This window comes from Manacus vitellinus, unplaced genomic scaffold (assembly GCF_001715985.3).
Source record: "Manacus vitellinus isolate BGI_N305 unplaced genomic scaffold, ASM171598v3 scaffold_17_pilon, whole genome shotgun sequence".
Lineage (NCBI taxonomy): Eukaryota > Metazoa > Chordata > Aves > Passeriformes > Pipridae > Manacus > Manacus vitellinus.
The window spans coordinates 14,280,596-14,297,936 of NW_021939256.1; the positions used below are offsets into that span (position 1 = coordinate 14,280,596).

Consider the following 17,341-nt stretch of genomic DNA (forward strand, 5'->3'; position numbering starts at 1 on the left):
AAGTAATACTGCTTAATTTACAACCTCCAAATCTCTGGTTATTTGTAATTACAGTACTGGTGAGTTCAAATGTCACAGGGGGTACTTTCTAGAAGATAGAAGGAAAGTATTTGGAACCTTAATTACTGGTCCAGAAATTCTCCTTAGACAAATTAATTCATTTCAACTTAATTAATATTTTCTGTAGCTCATCTTAGTACTCACAGAGGAGTTTGTACTGCTTTATGCTTTCTTCTGTAAAGGGATCTATGAGAAATTGACTTTTAAATCAAGTTATTTAAAAAACATAAACTGTGCACTGTATTCTCATAAAACACTGTCAAAAATACAACTTTTAAGTCATTTGTCTGGTATAGGAGTTGTGAGTGTGATCTTTTTCATCTCACTTTTCTTTCACTTGTTCTTACTGACTGGGGAGAGCTCAACTCTTCCCTTTATCATTTTACCTTATTTATCTTTTTTATCTTATTTTATCTTATTATTTTGCTCTTCTCAGTAGCTGCTTATTTCTCCAAAATGTTCTGATCATTGATTAGGGTAATATGTATCCTGCTAAGTCTTCTCCTAGTAGATTTTCTTTGTTGTTGTTGTTCCTGTTTGCTTTTTTTTGTTGTTTTTTTTTTAACATATTGGTCATATGGAAATGAGGATGAGAGAGAAAATCATCAGACTTTTCATTTAAGGGAACATTTAGTCTACAGTAGTTCTCAGAGTGAAAATAAAAGGTGAAAATACAAGCTTGCCATTACTGCAGCCCCTTTCCTTTATGTTGCTTCCCTCTACTCCTGAAAAAAAAATAGACGTTGAATTCTGTAGTCATTCATAGCTTGGTTAAAAGACCACAAAGTGAGCTAGAACAACTACTTGATTTTGTTTCAAACACACAAGTGTCTGAAAATGGGGAAAGTGTTCTGGTTTTTAATGCATTCCCCCTGAAACCTCAGAACTGTCAAGAGAGTTCTCAGGAATTATGACAGTTCTCAGTACATTAATTCAAAGTACATGTTGCTCCTCATCCCTTCACTGGAGTGTCATCTTTCTCCGTTTCCTCTTCCCTTTCCAGGGCTTGCATTTTTCACAGTATTCTTAAGAATTAAAGCATTAGAACTGAAGCCTTGCCAAAGCAAGTCCCATCTGACCATGGAGATGTAAAATGGCTGCTTAAGTCTTTTAGTGCGTGGAATAGAATGAATATGCAGAACAGGTTCCTACAGCAGTCTGAGACAGATACCACCCTAGTGCATGAGACAGAGAAATTGAATTAATTTATGCACTGCAAGATGAACTAAGAAGGAAAAGACTGTCCTCTAATTCTGTGTAGTTTTATATTGTTTTTAGTCTTTCCATGTGAATTCAGATATGATTTTTCAGTGTTTGTAAAATTATAAAAATCTAACACTTGCAAATATTTGCACAGAAAGTAATTTTTTTTAGGTGTTTTCGTAAAGTTGACAAGAAGTAGAATTATTACCATGTTACAATACACATCGTGCAAATAAGGCTCCATTTAGCAGTTTTCATGGCCTTTGTTTCTTCTTTCTGCTTACATTATACAGCATTTTGTCCATACCACATTGGTCACTTCTCCATTGTTGGCCTGGGCTTTGAGGAATATGTGAGTACTGTCCTTTAATTTCAAAATCAAAAAAACCTACCACTGTTTATTTAATCACAATATTCTTGTAGCATTTTTCAACTGTTATTTGCAAAAGTAACTTGGACTATGTCTCATTTTCAGTCCTTAAATTATCAGTCCTTTTTGAATCTATGATTAAAAATGTTACTCATTCTTTCCCACTTCTTCCATTATTTACATTTAAAGTTAGGTTTCCTGCTTCACAAAAAATGCATAGGTATTGGGGTTTTTTAACAACCTCTTCTTTCTTGTGTACATTTTTAATTTGTGTACTGAGTAATTTTCATAGTGGATGATAACAGGTAGGGAAAGCGAGGGGGTAGTGAGGTAGTGTAAGGTAACACTTCTTGTTGCATATGTGTATGAAACAAATATGTAAAAACTAGAGAAACTTGTCATTCTTAATGAATATTTTAAAAGTGAAATTTATCTTGGTTACATAAAAGAGAGATGTAATCTTTTAAGAGACTGGTAAACTTTCCCCTTTTTCCCTCTTCCCTCCAGGTTCAAGCATCTCACTTCGAAGGCCTGATTACAACTATAGTCGGATATGTTCTGCTAGCAGTGACTCTAATTGTTTGTCATGTATCCTTTTGTCAGTAGTTACCTGGTTCAGATTTACATGTAAATGATTTTTCTGGCTGTGTTTTGAGGAGGCACAGGCATGATGCAGGTGCAATTAATTTAACATTTTGCTCTGCTCTTTTGGTGAAATTAGAAGAAAAAAGTGTAATACACATCCAGCTTTTCTTAGAAAAGATGAGAATTTGTTTCAGACTGCATGGAAAAGAAAGCTACTATTTAAAGTAGGTCTTCAGTTTTGAAACTTGCTTATTCATGGCAGGTGTTTTCAAAGGAAACTGTTTATTTCTTGAGAACTTTTGGATGCTTAATTTAAGAAGTGTGGTGGTATTATTATATATTTATTTATTTTAGGTACATGTTTGGGGATGTTACCCAGCACACCAGATAGTGACTTCCAGAGTCATAGCCAATTTTGAAAATACAACCCTGATAAATTATATACTTCCTATTTCATTTTTGTCTTTTATAAAATTTCCTGTTGCTAAAAGCCATGTAATACAGTGTTTCATATTAATTAGGCTGTTATAAAATATTTTTCAGTATCATTTTCTTGACAAAAGTATTCAGGGCTTGGCAGCACTTGTTAAGTTCCAGCGATCACGTCGTTTATTAGGAGTTTGCTATATTGTTGTCAAGGTAATCCTAATTTCTTTTCTGTGGGGCAAAAAACCCTCTCAATTTGAGCTTACATTATCATTTTCTTAGCAACTTCTGTTAAACTAGTGAGATGTTCTTTTCTCTATTTTCCTAAAGGTTTCCTTGTTAGTGGTGGTTGAAATTGGTGTATTTCCTCTCATCTGTGGCTGGTGGCTGGATATATGTTCCTTGGTAAGAAAAGAAATAAATGGGATAAAACCTTTTTTTTAACGCTGTTTATATTTGAAGCAAAAAAACAGTTCTGATGAGAAGAGAGTTGTTCAATATGAGTTTGACAACACTCTTCTGTTTTTATTAACATCATTTCCACAGGGAAAGGGATTTTTAGGTACTGCCTGATGCTAATTTTGTTTTTCTTTATGTTCCTAAGTACAAATGAACATGCTGTTACTAAAATAATAAGAATATAATCCTTTTTACTGCAGTTACAAGACCACTGTGGTAATTAGCTTATAGGCAAACTTGTGCAATGAAGAAATGCCTTTATGTAGCCACCTCATGTGAAATGGTAATGACTTTGTATTTTAAGTTATCCAGTCCCTTTTTGTTTTGAACAAGATACATGCTGTGTTTGCTTGGAATTGAGAAGGACAGTTTTTCTATCCTGAAAAAAAAATTGAGTGCTTAATTTCAAATGGAGAAAATTAATTTCTTGCAGCCTTAATAGAAGTAGAATTTTACTTAAGGGAGTAAGTATTTGTTTCCATCACACTGCCACTTTGTTTGAACTGATTTATAACTTATATAGGGTCTGTTAGAGTTGACTTCTTTCTTCTTTTTGTTAGAAGAAATAAATTGATCAGAAATCGATCTTTATTTACTGTTCTTATTGTAAATTTCCTTTTTTTCTCTAATTAAATGCTATAGTTATTTATTTGTTAACACCAGGCAGACATTTAAATTTGTTTAGTACTATATATGAACTAGGGTAAACAAAATGAGTAATTGTGGATGTTTGCCAAACTTCATTCATATTTGTTTACTACTTACCTTCTAGGAGATGTTTGATGCCACTCTGAAAGACAGAGAATTGAGCTTTCAGTCTGCTCCAGGTACCACAATGTTTCTGCACTGGTTAGTTGGAATGGTTTATGTCTTCTATTTTGCATCCTTCATTCTTTTACTGAGAGAGGTAAGTCTGTAAGAACAAGATTGGTTTGTAACATATTTAGAGGCTTGCATGTTGAACAGTTAAATCTTTCACATGTGGGTATTGTTGCTACTGTGTTTTGTGTGTATATTGAATTTCAGCCTTTGGTTAAAAGGGCCATGCTGGTACTTTACTGCAGTGGAAAATTATGATTTAAAGTATATTTTGCTTAGAGATTTTTAGTTTACAAAGAATCCTTAAACCTGGGTGTTGCCTTCAAATTAATCTAAATATGTTTTAATTGTTTAAGATTGGTCAGTACTTGAAAATTAAACTTGTATTTGGTTATTTCTTCTCTTCTTCTCTATGATGATACTTCCTTTGTTCTATTTCTGTGCCACTTGGTTGAATCTTATTCAACAAATATCCCTATTATGTTAAAACTTATTTGCTGCAGGAGTGTTATTCAAAATGAAAAACAAAGTATTTTCAAAAATTTCTCTTTGTATATTGTTTTCTATTTCCTACTTCAGGTATTGAGACCTGGTGTCCTATGGTTTCTCAGGAATTTGAATGATCCAGACTTCAATCCTGTGCAGGAAATGATTCACTTGCCCATCTATAGACATCTCAGGAGGTTTATCTTATCAGTGGTAAGGACTTTTGTCAAGATTTCTTTACTTGGGAAGAAAATTTCCTATGTTGGCTCCCATATATGGTACTGTGTATTTAAGGAAAAAAGACTTTCACCATGAAGGTGAATTGATACTGTAACAGGTTGCCAACAGAATCTACATCTTTTGATACTCAAAACTGAACTGGATAGGGTTCTGAGCAACCTCATGTAACTGGGTCTGCTCAGAGCAGAGTTCTGAGGGGTTAGGGAGGGTTGATTGAACTCTAAAGGTCCCTTACAAAACAAATCTTTCTGTGATATCTTCTCCGTATGCAAAATCACAGAAAATGTTTGGATATTCAGACAACAAATGTTTATTATCATGGATATTGTAAATCATGTAATGCTTTCATGATACTTTCAGTTATTGCAGTAACATCGTGTGTCTAGTTCAGCTAAAATAGTGCAGCAGGGGAAAGTAACTTTCAAGTTTAATTTTACATTGGATTCTGCTGATCTAGCCAATGGTGTCTGTTTCCAGATTATCATTGTAAGATATTAAAAGCAATGCAAATTTTTTCCTCTCTGCTTGTTTGGTTGAAGTTTGCCAAGCACGCAATAAAGAAAGGGTCTCAGACTGTCTTTGATGTAAATATCACATCAACTGTGAAAACTGACACACCAGAAACATTCTTTGATGTACTCTGTTATTACACCTGAGGTGCTTGGAGCAGTGGAAGCTGAGAGAGAGAGTTTCTATTCAAGAACCCTTCAGTACGTCAGAGGAGCTGACCTGTCCACCTTTCAGAGCGTTTTCTTCTTGGATAATCATAATTCCTCACCTGCCTAAAACTTTGTGTCACAGCAGGTGGCCAAATACAAGCAAAGATCTGCTTGTTACTAATGATCTGAGATATGTTTTCACACTGCGTTGGAACAGACAGTTACTTGAACTTCACCTTTTGATTTGCTTAGCTAATGAATTCAGAACTTCTCCTAGCCTCATATTAGAATGTGAGACCCAGAATGGTAATCATTTACACTTTGCATTTCAAAGAATAAGTCACACCTTTCACGTTTTGTTTCTTTTTCAATATTTTTAAGAAATGTCTTGTGTAGAACAATAAATATTAATTTTCAAGGAGGAGATTTGATTTTTCTGTTCTACATAGTTAAACACTTTTTTTTTTTACATTTTTAGTCTCTAGTGGTGCATTTATATGAAATGTAAGAATGTGTTTAAAATGTACTTAATTTTTCATCTGGTTCCTTAAGGAAATGTGATTTATAAAAGTGCATGGTCTTCATGCACCTGATTCACCTACTTAAGTTTTAGTCTTTCAGTCAGCTTAAAAGTGTGAGAAAATAGAAACTGAAACATCTTTTGATGCTTCAACAAGTTGCTTGAAAAGTCAGTTGCTTAGAAAAAAGAGGAATACAAAATTAGTAATCCTGGTGTTGGGGAACAGCGAAGAAAGAAGAACTGTCTGACATTGCTCTGTCAACTGGCCAGTCAATGCTTATTCAGTCACAGTCCTCTTTGGTGAGAGCATTGTAGGGTACGGGCAAATGTTCTTCTGCACTTTGAATTAGCAGCTCAAACAGTGTTGCCAACACAGGCCTGTTAGCTTCAGCTAGACAGTGCTTGCATGATATCAAGGCAGGCCTTTTCTCTTTCTTGCTCTGCCCCACTCCCTCACTCCTCCAGTGAATAAACTGTGGTTCCAGGGTATACTTGGAATAGTTGACCCAAACTGACCAAAGGAATAGCATATGACGTCGTGCTCAGCAGTAAAAACTGTGGGAAAGGAGGAAGGGGGGGCATTCATGGTTATGGTGTTTGACTTCATGAGTTCCCAGGAAGCTGCTAATTGTTTGTCTGCTGATGAGAAATAGAGACTGAATTCCTCTTATTGTTTTGCTTGTAGGCACAGCTTTTGCCTTCTGTATTAAACAGTCATTATCTCAGTCTTGCCTTCCTTCTGTTTTGCCTTCCCCTTCAGCAGGGAAAGGGCAATGAGTGAGCAGCTGGGTAGGTATTGGGCTGTTAGCCAGGGCTAACCCACTACACAGGGAACGTGTCACAGAGATGGGTGGGGAGCTAGATTTGGTTGTTTCTACTATGTGGACTAACTTGTTTACTTTCTTGTTGCAGATTGTCTTTGGATCAATTGTACTGTTAATGCTCTGGCTTCCTATACGCATTATTAAATATCTCCTGCCTAACTTTCTTCCATATAATGTTATGCTCTACAGGTAAGCATTTATTTTTTAGAAGTTGTGTTTCTTCAGTCTTCCTATAACTAGAAAAAGTGCATTTGTGCTCTTTGAGCATTAATGGGACTTTTTTTTGCTATGTTATTTTGTTTTCAATTAATCTAATATTCATTGTTCTAGGGAAGTTAAAAGGTAAAGGACATGGCTACATCATACAGTTTGTCAAGTGAAAAGCTACTAACAAAAATTAAAGGCATTTTGTATTACTTCCATAATGATAACTCTTTGGGGGTTTATGTCCTCAAAACGCTTACCCTTTCAACTTTTTGATAGTGAAGTTGCTTCCATGTTGTTTTTTTTTAACACACTCATTCCTGATTATCATTACTACAAGAATGAAAGAATATCTGTAACTGGATTTGTTTTTGATGATAGCAGGTTTTTTCTGTTTCTAAATAATAATTGAAACAGTGATGATAGAAGCAAATAAAAGAGAAAACTGTATTCTCGGATATAATCTTTCTCAATGTTTTTTCTTAAATTTCTTATACACCTAAATGTCTAAATACTCATGAACACCTAATCTCTGCCTAGGGGAGTATATAAGGAAAAATGTCTGGAAAAAACTAAGAATTCTTCCTGTTGGCATCCAATATATTTTTGTATTGTGGTGGTGTTAATATGATTCAGTGTAAAAGATTGCTATCAGGATGTTCCTTATGTTTGACTTTTTATTCTTCCCATTGTTTCTAGTGATGCTCCAGTAAGTGAACTTTCCTTAGAGCTCCTTCTGCTTCAGGTGGTGCTTCCAGCTTTGCTAGAGCAAGGACATACAAGACAGTGGTTGAAAGGTCTTGTACGAGCATGGACTGTTACTGCTGGATACTTGCTGTAAGTACAGAGATCCAGAATCAACTACAACCATGTGTCCAGTTTGGCCTTCAAACATGAAAGCACTGTGCTTTCAAGAAAATTATCCCAACAGGTAGCTTTAATAGCTCTTTTACAGATAATAATGTGATGGAAAACTTTTATAGTGATTTCTTCTAATCAGTATTTGTACCGACTTCTGGACTTGTCTTTGACAAGTAATTCTTTTAGTACACTATTACAGTATTTGCTTAGTGAAAAAATCTGTAGAAGTATGACTAATATCTTGTTAACTTTCTATTACTTGAAAAGAGTGAAGAGATAAGTGTCAGCAGAGCATTTCCATGAGTCATGTAAAATTCACGTGCACTTCCCGCACTTCTTACTATAAGAAGGAAAAAAAATAAAGAAAAATTACTTAGAACATTAAGCTGAAAAAGTGAACAACTTTAAATCGGGGATGTTAAAGTTGAAAGTTCAGTCTCTTAAAAAAGGAGAAAGGAAAAACTGTATCTTCATCAGATAAAGTGGATTATTATACTGTTAGGCAGAGTTCTAGCACTTGAAATTATTTTTTAGTTCATCTATTGTTTGCCAAATTAGTCAAGAAAAAAATAAAGTTGATTTTCTTTTTTCCTATATACCTTTCGGTTTTACTTCAAAGTATATTGGCATTCTCCCACTATGTCTTGCTGAGTGTTCCACTACTAGGATCAAGGTTTATTCTTTGCTAATTTATGTCTGAGAAACTGAGTGAATGAATAAAAGACTTTTTTCTTCACTGCAATCCAAAATATTTATTTTAACTTTTCATAAAGAAACTCTCCTCACCCCCTGTTCTCTTTGCATTTTGAAGGGTTTGTTTTTTTCTATTAATTTTTCCACGTTTGGTGGTGTTTAAGTATGATGCAAGAAGAGAATTTTGGAGACAATGATAAAAATGGCTTTTCTTTCTCCACTGTTGCAGCTGTTTAGAACAGTTGTGAATTATCTCTTCAGCAATTTTAGCTGAGCAAAGATGAAAATCTTCTCTGTTTTTCTCAAAAAGCAAACTGCTGTGAAAATGTTTTCACTGCCAATAGAATATCTGCACACATCTTACTCTGCTAAAGCTGAGGAAAATTAACTTCTAAATGTTCATATTGGGTTTGGGTCTTTTTTTAATCGAATTCAAATTTTGCTAATGATATATGTGGGAAACATCAACAGAAAGTTTTTTAAATAGATTGATTCTTTTAGGATTGATGTTCTTAGAAAGTTGTGACCAGGTTTTGAGCCATTTAGAATCTTTTCGAAAGACTCTGCCTGCCTCTGTACTTTTGAAACCCTGTCTATAGCAATGATCTGCTGTTCTCATACAGTTGAGGTTTGAAGGCAATTGTTTCCAATAGAGCTTGGTAACAGTAAAATAAAAGCTGTCAGTAGAGCTGTGTGCTTTCATGAACTGAAATAGCAATGCAATTTTCCTTTCATAAACACAGCCACTGCAATACCAGGTGATGTTTTTAAAGCAATCAAACAGATAAGTGATCTTTTCTTGTGACTGTGTTCCAACTGTTCTAATCTACATCCCCTAGCATTTTCCTTCTAAATTCTGTGAGTATGATGACATTGAGTACATTATCAGAAAAAGGCTTATTTTACTTTATGAAAATCCTGTATAAGTTTTGTACAGCTTGTACACATTCTGAGTAGGCCTATGTTTCTATAAGTTTCTCATTCGTATCAAACAGGACAAAACTGAAATTTTGATTGTTACAGGGATCTTCATTCTTACTTACTTGGTGACCAGGAAGAGAATGAAAACAATGCAAATCAGCAACCTAACAACCAGCATGCCCGCAATAATAATGCCATTCCAGTTGTGGGAGAAGGTCTTCATGCAGCCCATCAAGCCATACTTCAACAAGGAGGACCTGTGGGTTTCCAGCCTTATCGTAGGCCTTTAAAATTCCCACTCAGGGTAGGTATATCAAACACATAAAGAGGATAGAAAATGAAATTGGAAGAATATGGTGAGTATTTTTTTGTAAGAAAGACTTGGCCCACGTTATCAGAAGTCAAGTGGTGGGTCGTGTTGTGTTTTGTATGGTTTGCATCTTTCTAAAAAGTAGACTGACAGTTATTCTCTCATAAAGCTTTTTTCAGCTTGTCATTTCTATGATTTTACTTATAGATCCCATATATGTTGTCTATTATCTGTTAGTTTACGTCTTGTTTTCTTCACAATTAGTAATGGAGAGAAATACAATAAGCCCCCATCAAACAGGTAGTTCGGGAGTGCCTCTAACAAGGCATGGCTTTCAAGGGGGCATACTTTGGTCTTGTAGCTGAAGTGTATTTTAAACTCTTTGCCTTACTGTGCCTTACTCTTTGCTCACTTACTGTGAGAATGGAAGCAATGGCTAACAGTGTGACATTGTGGTAGTGCTTCTGAAATTTCCTTCCTTTATACCCAAAAGTCCTATCAAGGAAAATATATGTTACAGATTTAACTTTCTCTCAGTTGTCTGTTAGGATAAGGTGTTAGCTTTCCCATAGTAGGCTTGCTTGTTGTGTGTCTTTGATGATTAATGGAGCATAGCACATGGTGCTTGAGACATATTTAAAGAAGTCAAGTACATGATAATTCTCCGATAAGATGTAAACCTGACTAAGGAGCGACCAGCTTCCCTGTCATCTTCTGGTCACATAAACCTGAGGACATCTGGAAGAACTTTCTCAGCAAGGTTTTTCACAGAAAACCAGTCTTGCTCATCTGGCATACAGAGCTAGAAACCTTTTAGGATTAATTGAGAGTTGTGCTGGTCAGTGCAGAAATGAAGAGATGAATTTTTTTAATGTAATCTAAGGGAGAACTTCAGTCATTCTGGATTCAAATGTTAATTTTTACTCTTGGAACAGCTGATACAAACTCTTAGAAAGAGTTTGCACAACATTGTAGGTGCTCTGCATGTACTGTGGGTAGGTTTCTCACTGCTGATTTATTTATACAGTAAATATTAGTTGGTATTTGAATATTTTAGTTCAGCTGCCTTTCTAGGATGATGTATTTTTTATGTGGATTTTTTTTGCTTTGGTTAAGTAACTTTCTTATAAACTTTTTCTCCTTTTTATTTTTTCCCTCTTTCAGATATTTCTTTTGATTGTTTTCATGTGCATAACATTACTGATTGCTAGTCTTATCTGCCTTACCTTACCAGGTGAGTCTGTTACTGTAAAACTGTGATTAAAAGCAACTCTGCGTGTTGCTGTGCTCAGCAATGGCAGATGTTTTGAAACCATTGTTTAAAGTTAAAAGGAGAAAACGTGGAAAATTGTCTCATTTTCAATGGTACATCATCAAGTTGTAATAATCTAAAAAACTAAATGATAGTGATAGTACTTGTATTTAAATGACAGAGATTGCCATTCCCATTGTTTTGTTGTAGAATAATTTTCCTTTAACAACATAGCTCCAAGTGCTGAGACAATCTCATTAGTATTGAGAGAAAAAAGAAACTCAAACTCTTGCACCTGCTTTACTGTTTAGAGAAGGAAAATATGTCATTTGGTCTTCTAATTTCTTTACTTAAATATTCTGAAGGTGTCATTATTGAGTCCCGCAAGGAGCAGGGAGTTGGACTTGATGATCCTTATGGGTCCCTTCCAGCTTCAGATATTCTGACCTTGACAGGTCACTAAGAGATTTTGGGAAGTGGCATGTATATCACTTTAGAAATGTATGAATAAGTACTTTAATCAAATCAAAAGGATAAGACGTGTAAACTCATTTGAATTTTATAACCTGACTGGTGTAATACCATGTGATTTATACCTCCTTGTATTAATGATCCTAAAATCAATAATGTATTGAGATCAGAGTTACAAATTTTGTGATTGTTTTAATAGTAGTACATAAAATAGTTCCTCTGAAATACTGGTAAATAGAGACACTATTAAGAAATAAATGGTAGCAAATGAGTCTCCCATTTTTGTCATAAAGCTTCAGAAGCCTCATCAATGAGTCTTAAAAAATTATGTGAGGCAGTGAAATAATCCAAATATAGCTCATACAATTTAAGTTCAAGCTTATGCACTAATGCCTTTGCAGTTCTGAAGATTAGTGTTTAGGCTCTGAATAGTGCTGTATTCAATGATTTGTTTTGCTGTAGTTCGGGTCACATTGCTGTCATAATGAAATTTTAGGGGGGAAAAAATTTCTACATATGCATTTGGCATAATTTCTGAAACTATTTACATAGTGCTTCACACATTTCTGCATTTTGGGTATAGTACTAAAATACTGTTTTATGATGAACAATATTTGTGCATTCATATTTAACAATAAATTTAATAAATGTTTTTTAATAGGCATCCTTCCCTAATACATCAGAAAGCATTACTCTATTTAACAGTGCTTATGTTTTCAGTGTTTGCTGGCCGATGGTTAATGTCATTTTGGACGGGGACTGCCAAAATCCATGAACTGTACACAGCTGCTTGTGGTCTTTACGTCTGTTGGCTAACTATCCGAGCCGTGACAGTACTGGTTGCCTGGATGCCACAAGGTCGGAGAGTGATTTTTCAGAAGGTCAAGGAATGGTCTCTCATGGTGAGTCTCAAGAAAAATTTCTACTGAGTGATTCAAAAAGTAGGTAATGAAACTTGTTGTTTCATTTTTGCTTACAAATTTTACTCTGTAATGTTCACTGCATTTTCCTTTTCAGACGATTTCAAAGCTTTTGCAGCTTCCTCCCCTGTTGCATAGGCTAACTATTTTTGGAAGCCATTTACCACGATGTTAAGCAATCAGTGTAAATAAGTGTGTGTGTATATATGTTTATATATATGTGTATATTTTTCTGTTTTCCTTTAAAAGGGAATATGTGGCATTATATTATTCCAAATGTTACGTGTTCTCAGAGACATTTACATGTTCACATATACCTCGAAGCTTAACTATTATTTGTTTAGTAATATGACATTATCAAATGGAAAAAAAACTAGTAAAGCTGATAGATGATGATGAACATGTCTCTACAAAGTAGCTTGATGCATATTTTCAGAAAGATCTTCATCATTTGTCAAATCTTATGTTGTTCAACTTAATATTTTTAAAGAAAATATCTGTTATTAGGAGGAGTTCTGATTCTCACCATGAAAGAAAATTTATACCCCAAATTTTTATCTTGGTTTTGATTTTGAGGATTTCTATTGTGCATTTCTTGCCTAAGCAAAGTATAGTTAGTTTAAACATTCATAGCATGAATGATCTCTTGTTATGGATATGTTTATGTACTTATTGAACTATTACAGACAGAAGAGCAGTGTAAGTGTGTATTTCATGTACTATACCACATTTTCCAAATATCCATCATTTTGATTTAGGAAATCTTAAACTTCTTTAAGAAAATTCAGAGCCAAAATACAGTGCTTTACTTGTTCTTTGTCCCTTCTCCTTATCATGCTAATTAAGTCAGATTAGTTTTATATGGTGCGTGTAAAGTAAGAGAATTCTAGAATAAAGAAAGATTCAAGCATGGTGTTCTGCGTTTATCATTTTTAAGTCAAATATTCCATAATGACTAAATATTTAATGTTTGGTTTTCTCTGGAGAAAAAAAATGGCAGTTTTGGAAAAATTGTTCTCCAATTTTCCAACATACTAGAATACGTGATACGATGAAGTGCCATTGGGTGGTATTCCCTACTGATAACAGTCAAAGGTTATTTTATGGTTTAGAACTATATGGACACTAGTAGGCACAGTCATGGGTTTTGTTTTTTTTTGGAGGGGGTATGGAATAGAACCCAATCTTGAAAAATTACATTGCAAAACTACATATGTAATAAAAATTATTTCTAGGTCTGCGTAAGTTTGGGGTTTTTCTGTCAGAGCTATGTGCTCGTGTAGCTTAAGTTACATTTTAAGCTTAAACAAAGAATCCTCTGGTAAATATATTAATTAAATGTCTTGGGGCTTTTTAGATAATGAAGACATTAATAGTGGCTATACTGCTAGCTGGTGTGGTTCCACTTTTGCTTGGACTTCTCTTTGAACTGGTCATCGTTGCACCTTTGAGAGTTCCTTTGGATCAAACACCTCTCTTCTATCCTTGGCAGGTCAGTTGCTCCCATTCCTTTGCTGCTCTTGATGTAAGCAGTTATGAGCGTTCTTGTTTCATGTTGATTCGGTGCCTCAGAGCATTTTCTATAAATATGTTTCTGTGTGGCAGAGAAAAGGCAGCCAAGTCTGGATATGAGGATTATTTGAACCAAAAGGATATGATGAGGAATTCAGAGTATGAAAAGCTAAACTGTTGTGAGATGACATCAGAGGATCTTTGCATTTCAGTGGCCAGCTAGACACTTTATCCAGTAGCATCATTGTAAAGTTATGTAGGAAGTTAGTATAGCTGTATGTATGTATGCACATACTCTGTCTGATCTTTCTGGGTAGCTTTCTGCATACAGTTATGCAGCAGGAGGTTCAGCTGATCGTTTTTTCCTTACAAGGCTTTAATTCAGTAATGATGCCCACTATAAATGGAATTTTTATATGCTTTAGGGTCATGCTGGTTTTGGGTTGAGATGTCAAATCGTTAATACAAGATTTTGAGGTAGTCATGTTTTGTTATTCTTCAGTCAAGTCTCACAGGCAGTGCAAATTTCTTTTTCTTCAATCCAGAAGACAGGACTGAGTGATGAATGCTTCCATCACATAGGCTGAATTATGAAAGAACTCATAACTCAGACACCCAACTGAGAGAACCATAACTCAAGATATCTAGAATGCATTTACTAAGTAACAAGGAAGTGTTCAGGGATAGTGACTTTGTAAACTGCCCACAGACAAGCTTTTGTTTACCTTCGGTATCCAAATGTTTGAAAGCCATAATACAGAGAAGAATTTGACTGCTAATTTAATTATTCCATTATTTTAAAATACAAGTATATTTTTTAGGTATCTGAGTAGATGACTAATAAATCAGGACATCATATAGTTGCAGTGATAGATGATCTTGATTTCTAAATGGTTTTGGAAAGAATTTGCTATGCTAGATATTCTAAAAATTCTTGAGTTTTGCATGTTAGTTCTTTAGAAGTTTTAAATACAGTATACTGAAAAATTTTATTTTCATGTGGCAGAGCTTCCTCAAAATAATGGATTAGAGGAATTTGAGACTTGTTCTAAATTAACAAGAAGCTATTGAAATTGAGAATAATTTCCATTTTTCGCAAAAGAGAACAAAGTTATACAAAGGTTACAGCTTTAAGTAAACATGAATCAACTTTAATACTGACCTTTTTTTGTAACAATTTTTTAAATTTTTGAAAATAGATGTGAACAAAAGCACTCTTTAAATAATTGGTTAAAGAAAATGTATTTCCTTAGCAGTTTAAGAAAAGGATGATTAGTCTATGATATCTTAAGTCTTACCAGTTCTGTAGCTGTTTGTTATACCTTTTCAGCCTATATTTTGCATTCTATTTTGGTGGCTCTTATTGAAAATCTTACACATATGTGTAATCCAGAAAGGATTGACTCATGATGTAAAGTTTAGTAGAAGCCAGTAGTTATATTATGTTCTTTTAATTCCATGCCATAATAATTGCAGTTTATGTTAAAATATAAATTTTCTTCTAAGTAGTATGATGTTTTCTCATGAAGAGTGTTGCCTTGCTTTGTTTAGCTTTTCTCACATCAGAGAGGGTTTTGTGAATGACTAAAATTTAAAAGAACGGAAAAAACTCCTTTCCTGAAGTGTGTGAACATCTTTGCATCTTGTTTCTATTCTTTTTTTAGAGGAATCAAAATAACATCCTTCTAGGTAAATGTTACCAGTGTTAACTATTCTGTTCCAGAATGATAGTCTGTTACTTTATGTAAGTGTAATGCTTTTGTTTTGTATTTGCTTTTGGTTTAATAGTAGTACTGATTTTCCTCGTACCAGGGAGCTAATTTGACAGACGTCAGTTAAGCTTGAGAACATCCTGTTTTCCACAGGAGTTTGCAGATGATGTCACCCCTTTTAAGCAATGTCCTATGTAAATAGAAAAGTAATTATATTTTCATTTATAAGTAAGATTAACAAGATGCTTGAAAAGCTTTTGGTTGTCTAGCTTTTTAAAGATGTTAATGTTAACAGTCCATTTTTACAAAATTAGGACTGGGCTCTTGGAGTTCTGCATGCCAAAATAATTGCTGCCATAACGCTGATGGGTCCTCAGTGGTGGCTGAAAACTGTTATTGAACAGGTAGGGAAAATCTGTCCATGTGAATTTTTCTGTATAATACATTTTCAATGTTTTTTGAATGTGTGAATCAGAAAACAGAATTACTTTTGTAGTAATGGAGTAATTGAGTAAAATTCATTTAGTCTTGTAGAAACCTTTTAAATTGTATAGCCTAATCCATTAAGGTACACTTAAAAATAAAAGCAAACCTCAGAAAGCTGAAATCAAGAAAAGCTGCATATACATATATGCATTTTTATCAGATTTCTATTAAAGTGAGAAAGAAACATGATTACATTTTTAGATGAAGTCAGTGTGTGTCCAAATACTGAACATTATTTACATCCACGTCTCAAGAACAGAGAATTTTGCCTTCTCTGGAGCTATAGATATTACCCCATTCACAGATTAGTACAGATGAAAGACACTATTCCCAATCCCCTTTGGGAATTAAGCAAGATGGAACAGTTCCTGTGAGCAGTTCCAAGTTGCATGGCCTGTTCTTTTCTGTGGCAGAAGTATTTTTTTTCTTGATTATAACCTTTAAGTTCTGTGCTTGTCATCTCAGTGAAGTACCTCAGTTGTTTACCAGAAGGTAACTTTTCATCCCTGCACAGTATGTGATGGCTATGGTGCATGTCCCAACCTCTGTACACAAGGTGCCTCTTTGAGTAAGTCTAGCACATAGTCCCAGTTATTAAATTACTTTAGCTGTCACACTGCAGAAATGTAGTCTTAGTTCTGAGAGTACCTTTTGATGCATATAATGGCATCAAGGTACTTCCTTCCATTTCGAATGCTCTCCATGAGCCATCAGTCACTCTTCTGAGCCATCCTCACAAATGGTTTCATCCAGGATGTGAGACAGAGGCCATAGTCCGGCTGTAGGTGGTAGCCATTCAAAACTAGTCTTTTGCTGTGCTTAATCTAGTTACATTTTGACCTTAGTTTCTGGTAGTAACTGGAGAAACTTAACAATTGTGCAGGCCCTTTCTTCAGGCACAGACTCTACATGCAGAGGCTCTAGTCTGTCCCACCAAAATACAAAATAAGTTCCTATTTTCTGCCTGTTACCAAATTTAATAGATTAATTCTGTTGGTGTACACAGGATTCTCTTCCAGTACAAAGTTAACAGCACAAAGTGATCCCAGGTCACCCACAAAAACACTGTCTATAGCTCTATTAAATGATCTTTCAGCTGGTTTCTTGCATTCCTGCAACTGAATCACAACACTATTCCTGATTAAGTTAGTCTCTTGGGCACTGTTTAAATGATTTCCTGGAACACTCACGATGCAGATTGGCAGAGAGCTTTTCCTTGTTTAACTGTGGCCATCACTGCTTTCTTCAAGTTGGGAACACCCATGTCCTTTCATAAGGAGAATTGTGCAAAACCTTTTGATTATTAGTGTAAGTGCAAAGCAAGGCTTTCACGATTGATCCCTTCTAC

General features: G+C 34.7%; 1 protein-coding gene across 1 annotated transcript in view; it reads left to right on the plus strand.

The window, feature by feature from the left end:
* Nucleotides 1–17,341, plus strand: part of MARCHF6 (membrane associated ring-CH-type finger 6) — an 87,978-nt gene that overhangs the window by 64,775 nt on the left and 5,862 nt on the right. Inside the window, exons 15-27 of the mRNA XM_018070103.2 lie at nucleotides 1,557–1,615; nucleotides 2,141–2,221; nucleotides 2,789–2,857; nucleotides 2,975–3,049; nucleotides 3,876–4,010; nucleotides 4,502–4,621; nucleotides 6,740–6,840; nucleotides 7,555–7,692; nucleotides 9,433–9,634; nucleotides 10,805–10,874; nucleotides 12,084–12,265; nucleotides 13,641–13,775; nucleotides 15,822–15,911. Coding sequence (XP_017925592.2) covers nucleotides 1,557–1,615; nucleotides 2,141–2,221; nucleotides 2,789–2,857; nucleotides 2,975–3,049; nucleotides 3,876–4,010; nucleotides 4,502–4,621; nucleotides 6,740–6,840; nucleotides 7,555–7,692; nucleotides 9,433–9,634; nucleotides 10,805–10,874; nucleotides 12,084–12,265; nucleotides 13,641–13,775; nucleotides 15,822–15,911 — 1,457 coding nt within the window. The remainder of the gene's footprint in view (nucleotides 1–1,556; nucleotides 1,616–2,140; nucleotides 2,222–2,788; nucleotides 2,858–2,974; nucleotides 3,050–3,875; nucleotides 4,011–4,501; nucleotides 4,622–6,739; nucleotides 6,841–7,554; nucleotides 7,693–9,432; nucleotides 9,635–10,804; nucleotides 10,875–12,083; nucleotides 12,266–13,640; nucleotides 13,776–15,821; nucleotides 15,912–17,341) is intronic.